At 47.4% G+C, this 6,854-nt stretch overlaps 1 protein-coding gene across 1 annotated transcript in view; it reads left to right on the forward strand.

The window, feature by feature from the left end:
• Positions 1 to 2,567: 2,567 nt before the first annotated feature.
• The window catches only part of RAF1 (Raf-1 proto-oncogene, serine/threonine kinase), a 92,494-nt gene continuing 88,207 nt past the window's right edge, over positions 2,568 to 6,854 (forward strand). Inside the window, exon 1 of the mRNA XM_019505077.1 lies at positions 2,568 to 2,819. Within this exon, the coding sequence (XP_019360622.1) occupies positions 2,613 to 2,819 (207 nt within the window). The 5' untranslated portion in view covers positions 2,568 to 2,612. The remainder of the gene's footprint in view (positions 2,820 to 6,854) is intronic.

Genomic DNA, 6,854 nt, shown 5'->3' on the forward strand with positions numbered 1-6,854 from the left:
ACCCCTCTGCGCCTGTAGGATCAGTCCCTTGAGGAACTCGCACCCTTCTTGGACTCCCAACGCACAGAAGTGATTTCCCCTCAGTCCCGCCCTAACTAATCTTCTGAGCTCATTGAAGTTGGCCTTCTGGAAGTCTAGCACTACTAGTTGTCTTTTTCACCTTACGCTGGATAGTGAATCCTATCAACTGGTGGTCACTATCCCCTAGGTTACCTTGTACCTGATTCTGTAATGATACAAATATAGTAGTGCTGATTCAACTTTAAAACCTGCTTCATGTAGGGACAGAGTTCAGGTTTTAGCTAATTTATATATCCACAGGATCATAAAGATGTTATGGTATAGTAGATGACTGGGGGCTTCTGTGCAGTAGCAGCAGCAGCAGCTCCCCCATATCTTTTAAATGCATGTTTGTCCGTTAGGAATGTAAATACTGATTAAAAAAATACTAATTTAACTTGTTATAGTTGCACCAGTTAAAGGATTAATTGGTATGGCAATCTCTGACCTGGCCCATGTGGGGCTGCTCTGGCCCAGCCTTTGGGGCATCCTGAGCATGAGTGGGGCACTTCCAGCCCCTTGAGGTGTGACAGACTCAGTGGCTCCATGAGGCCTGAGCTACCCAGGGCCACACCTTGTAGTGAGCCAGGTGGGCAGGTCCTCTCCGGGTGCAGGTGGGGTGGGAGCATGCCAGTTGATTGAGCCCAGGGGAGCTGCCCCACACCTTCTTACCTCCACCTTGTCCGTGCCAGGCCCTGCAGCTGTAGATCTGGCTGGGTGGTGTGTTTGGGCACCACCAACAGTGGCAGCTGCAGCAACAGGAGGCATTGCATCTGGGATGCTTGTAGCAGGTGATGGGGAGACTGCAAGCAGCTGCACCCGGGTCTGTGTAACCTAACTATAGGTACTAGTCACTCTCCCTTCCCCCTTTCCTCCTCCTTGCTCCTCTCTTCCTCCCACCTGCCCTGCTGCCTTCTGTTTTTGCTGGGGTGCCACACAGCTTACCTTTCCCTCCCCTTCCCTGCTAAACGATAACCAGTTATCACTGGGCTTATCAGTTAAACCAGGGAATGGCAACCCCTGGCACATGTCCCAATTTGTGGCACGTAGAGGCATTTTCTAGGGCACACCAGAAGGTGCGTGAAGAATTTTTTATTTTATTTTGTATTATTTAAAACAGGCTCTCTGGAGCAGCCACAGGTCCCAACACCACAGCAGGCACTGGGGGGCAGAGTCAGGAGACCACAGGCAGGGACACTGTCGGTATTCTGTTGACCCTGCCCCTGTCCCTGGGCTGTGTCATCCAGCCTGGCCTGATTTCTGGAGGGGAGCCATGGCGTCGTGGGGGCAGGGGCGGGGTGCTGAACAGCAGGCTCCCAGCAGGTGGGCAAGCCCTGGGCCCAGGCAGATGCATGCCCTGTCCCACTTAGGCGGGGGCAGCACTGGGGCTTGGTGCTCAGGGCAGGGTCCAGGTGGCATGGAGAAGTAGGTGCAGGGGGGAGGTGCCACAGGCAGGCCAGCCTGGCCAGCACCTTGGGAAGGCAGGGGCTGGATGGGAAGTGTGGCTGCTATGGGCCTCTGTGGGCTCAGGCCACGGTAGGCAGGCGGGGGTGCCCAGTGGCACCTGAGGTGGGGTCTGGCCCTGCCCACGCAACTGTGTGGGGATGAGGCGCAGCTTCTCTCCGCATGAGTGGACACTGCCTGGCCAGGGCAGGGTGCCAGGCTTGGGGAGGTTCCCAGCTCTGGGTTTGGCCTCCCTGCACGCCAGGCACAGCACAAGCTGGGTGGAGCCACCCCAGGTGCAAGGGTTCAGCCATGACAGCTGCCTTGACCCCAGGAACTGCTGTTGTGGCTGCCCCAGCCTGCCTGCCTGGGCCTTGTTCTGGCCCCTCTGCTGCCATCCACCAAGTGGTGCGCACAGCAGCCACTGGCACTAAGCCTGACTGGGGCCTGGAGATCATAGGGACAGCACTGGAGGGGGCTATAGCCACCCCAAAATTTGCCTTGATACTCCTTCCACCCCCGCATAGCCACACTTCCAGTGCTGCCCGGACCACCACTACCCACCCTGCTCTGAGCTCAGCCCCTGCACCTGGCTTATGGGTGGGCTGCGGGCCAGGGCCTCAGTGAGCCACGTTGGAGCCTGAGCACCAGCTTCCTAAAGAAGCACAGGGGCTGCGACAGGCCCAGGGCATTGTTGGGTTCGACTTTGTCCTGCGGCCCAGCAGCCTAGCCCTGTGTCTGCATGCGTGTGTCTAGTTTTGTGTGCACACGTATGTTAAGTTTTATTTATTGTCACCAGGTTTACAATTTTTAGAAAACCTGGTATTTACTAAAACTATTTATGATTATTAATGATATTAATATGTAGCGTGTTCTGCGATGTACCTCCTGCCCCAGTTCTGTTTTTCTGGCGTTCCGGCACCTTACAAGCTAGACATTGAGGTTTTTTCTGCGTTCCGGGCAAAAACTTTGCTTACCCCTGGATTAAACAATTAAACATTTACTATTCTCATCCCTGTTGTCCATACCCGTTGTTTAAAATTGACACTGAAGATGTAATGTTTTTCCTGTGTTTTATTGCAGATTTTGTTACTGCTTAGACTGTATCAATGGAGCATATTCAGGGAGCTTGGAAGACCATCAGTAATGGTTTTGGATTCAAGGATTCTGTCTTTGATGGATCGAACTGTATTTCGCCCACTATTGTTCAGCAGTTTGGTTATCAGCGCCGGGCATCTGATGATGGCAAACTCTCAGACACCTCCAAGACTAGCAGTACTATTCGGGTTTTTTTGCCTAACAAGCAACGCACGGTGGTAAGTTTGACTTATTTAGCAATAGAAATGCTAAATAATACTGAAAAGTTTTTCCATGCCTAGATGAGTCACCATCTGTTTAATGCTAAAGGCTGTAGTAATACTATTTTTAAAATAACAGAGCTTTTACTGTACTACTATCTGGCGTCCATGGGGAATTGGGGGGTGCTGGTTAGTCAAATATGCTGGTTATCTGAGAGTTTATCTCCAGCGGGTTGGAGGCATCTTTGCTGGTGCACCAGGGCTTTCACTCCCTGGCATCAGTGTGCCGAGGGAGGCGGGGGGCCCCATGCAGGCTGCTTTGCCCCGGGCCATGGTCCTCAAGGAGGAAGTGGGACTTGACAAAACTGGAAGACCCATGGTCGTAACAACAGAGGCCAGTTAATGAAGCGTTCCGGATGGTAAAGTGCCAGATAATACAGCTTTTACTGTAATGTAGAATGTAGTAATACTATTTGAAAAATTAAAGGTTCTAACATGGGCCATTTACAATCAAATATGTAAGGATAAAGACATTTCAGGAATAGGCTAACTTAACCTGCAATACAGGTATCTATTGGTGATGCGTAGGGGGTGCATGTGCATCTCCTGATACTGGTGGTGCACCCCCTGAAAGAAGCACTGCTGACATTGCCTGCAGCACCTGTGGGAGGTCACTGCTCACCACCTTCTTTCCCCCCGCTTGCCGCTGACACTGCTGGTGGTGTCTGCTGGTGGTCGCTGACTGCCGGTTGGCACTTGCCAGCCGCCGCCCCTCCCCCCTGCTGCTGCCGCTACCTGTGGGCAGTTGCCATGCCCCCCCCAGCCTCTGGGGGCACGCTTCATTCATGCAGGTGTCCGTTCCTCTGTGAAATCTAGAATATAAGGTGATTTTAATATAGGTTTGATCTGTATTGATGTCTGCAGTGTAATACACTGATAAGGGGCTAACCTTGAATTTCTCAGGGTCTTTCCTTGGAAGCTGCAAGAAAAATTATCAAAACTTATAACAAGGCTGCTTGAAATCCTAATTTGCACCTTCCCTTCCTTCAAGGTAATGCTAGTTGCAATAGAAGTGTTGAATCCCTGGCCTTAGGGGTCAGATCTAGCCACCAGTACTGTTATCCACCTTGCAGAGGTCATGGGGAGCCCCACAGGTTGTGAACCTGCACATTAGGTTGGTCACATTATGGGGTGCAGGGCCTGATCCCTGCGTGCTGGGCCAGAAGGCACCATTCATTTGGCCTGGAGGGTCAAAGCTTTGAGCACTGCTAGTCTACAGTGCTACCACTGAGCAGTCTTCCTATGTAGGTCAAATAAAAAACAAACAGACCCTGTTCAACAGGAAAAATAGTACATTTAAAGAAAATAAATAATTAATTGGGTCAGAAGTTCCTTTCACATGCACTTGCTGCTGTAGGCATGATGAAATATTCTGGTCTGACAGAGTTGCTTAACATGCCATGAACCAACTATGTGATGATTCAGGAAGCCTATTGTTGCATACTGCACTTTTACGCCAATCCTTATAAGTGAGTTGTAATACAGCTCAACCCCACCCACCTTCAACAGTCCTTTTAATGTATTAAATTGCCTCAAATTTTCTCTGAGAATATTTTTTTGCTTCTACATTGCTAGGAGAATAGCAACCTAAATGTTGAGAATTAATCTGAGAGCCACCAAATGGAACATACAGCCCAAAACCTGTTTTGGGTCTAAATGCTTGATTTACTTAAATATAGAACTGTCTTTATTTATAATTAAGTAGTATCTAGTAATCTTTGGAGATTTTTTTTTTAAAGGGGAGGGGTGGAGGAAACCCCACATGCTATCCAAATGTGACTGCGGATTGTTGTTGCACTCATCAGACAATTTGTACAACTGATTAAGTTATCTCAAAACAAAGGAATAAAATGACACTTGCTAAATTTAGAATACTGCCTATGAAGTCTATATATCATTCACTCTTCCTCTTAGCTTCATTTTTGGCCAAGCTCAAGAGGCATATTTAGCTTAAAGGTCAGAGAGGCATAATTTCTGAGCCTCTCACTGCTCATGTAGTATAGGGGCTGAACCATCCAACAGTCATCTACTATTTTTGACTCGTGTGATTCACACATAAAGAAGACATTTTTAATTCAGCCTTTCTACTCCAATACCACAGTTTAAAAGATATTTTTGCATATGGCCCAGGTTGGTAGGTTTAAAGACTCAGTCTATATAAGTCTTGTGCCCTTTGAGGAGCAGAATATGCAGCCTTTCTGGGGAAGTGATGGTTGTACTCTGCTACTGCAGCTTCTTTGGTTCTATTCAGTTTTCAGAAGATAGGGAGACACTTAAAACATTTGTGCATGTTTCAGTTGCTTGAAACTTCATATGGTCCATGGCACTTGCAACCTGTTGGGGAAGTAAAATTGAAAATGATATCCAGTAAATAGTATGGTGCTCAATATAGGGTGTTGATGGGGAGGTGGGGGGAGTAGTCAAAAGAACATCTACTCCAGTTATTCTCACTTGGGGTACCCCAAGATCATTTTAAGGGTGTGGCACAATATTATCACTGTTAAATGTTCAAACACCTACATGTGATTCACAAGATAAATCTGGAGACTTCAGATAGGAATCCACTGTGTCCAAATCATTCCAACCTGTTATGAGTTCTTTGCAACAAAGTAATGGCCCTATTTTTCCATAGTAAAAAAAGAGCAAAAGCTAAAAGCTGGTATTTTGAGGGGTTCCTTGAATTGAAAAAGGTTGAAAGGCACTGTTTTAGTCTGCCAGTTTTCACAGGAGCCTGGGTGGTTCAAGGACATGCAGTCACTATTGAATTGGACTTACAACCGGCCTTTGTTTTGTTTTGTTTTGTAAACTGATCCTGAGTAGTCATTTGGTAGGTTGATAATGGAGAATAAAGCATCCTGCTATTTACAGTCTGCCTATATCAAAGGGGCTGTATTCTTTTATAATCTCAGTATATCAGAAAACACAGAAAGATCCCAAACCATTTTCAAAGCAAAATAAAATAAATGGAGAAGGTATGCAAGAAGTGAAAGGGGAAAGGAAAAAAGGAGGAGGCTTGTGACTGGGAGAGGGATGCTGGAAAGGGGGCTAGGTATTAGAATAAACAATAGGATGAAGGTGGTGGGCAGTACCTCTGGTTGCATCTGAGCCTGTTTCTGTGGAAACGGGATTTTGAGGGTCTTTGAGCCACTCTACCTACACCCCATGTGGTAACTGGGATGCAGGGGGAGAAGTTTTACCACGTGTGCAGTGGGTATGATCTTCTCCAGCTTTCCTCATGTATATACTGCAGCGTCTGGGCACTTGTCATTCCTATGATGTCTCTTTCATTCAGTATTTGGGAAACTCTTGCCCCTTTGTGCACATACCCAGCAAGTACTGAGAGGTATGAAGTCTTGGGAACAAATATGCCTGATGCATTTGACAAGCTTTTGTTTGTTGACATTGGGGTAGAGAGATGTATATAAAAAATTTGGGCACAGGAATTGGTTCTGGCTCTGTTAAAATCAATGGGACATTTTCATGTAGCTAGGAGTATCATGGTGTGCTATTTCACACTTCCTTGAAAGCCCTTTTCTCTTTAAAAGTCATCTCTTCCAACTGCCTGGATACCCACAGGTTGATTGTTTATTTTGAAATTTGGTATGCCTCATGAAGATAAATATAATGTTGTTAATCCAAATTTGGGGGCATTTGAGCTAGGCAGGGACTTCTCTGTAGCACTACATTTTATAGTGCTACATGTGACATGTACGTTGCACCATAATTCTGTGGGAGGGTCTCTGTTGCCCAGCCTCCCACAGTGCTCTGTCTGTTGCCCCATCCCTGCAGAGTGGGATAACAGCATTTGCCAGCCCCAGGAGGGAGAGGGGGAGTAGGGGAAAGTTTGCTGGTGCAAATTGAGGTTGGGGTGTTTTTGGCACTCTGGTCAAAACTGTTGTCAACTCCTGATCTAAGCCAAACAACCCAAAGGCTTCCCCGATGAGAACCATGATGTTTGCATGGCAGCAACACATGGATTCAATACAGAGGAAC

Source organism: Gavialis gangeticus, unplaced genomic scaffold (assembly GCF_001723915.1).
Source record: "Gavialis gangeticus isolate Ggan-Ray unplaced genomic scaffold, GavGan_comp1, whole genome shotgun sequence".
Lineage (NCBI taxonomy): Eukaryota > Metazoa > Chordata > Crocodylia > Gavialidae > Gavialis > Gavialis gangeticus.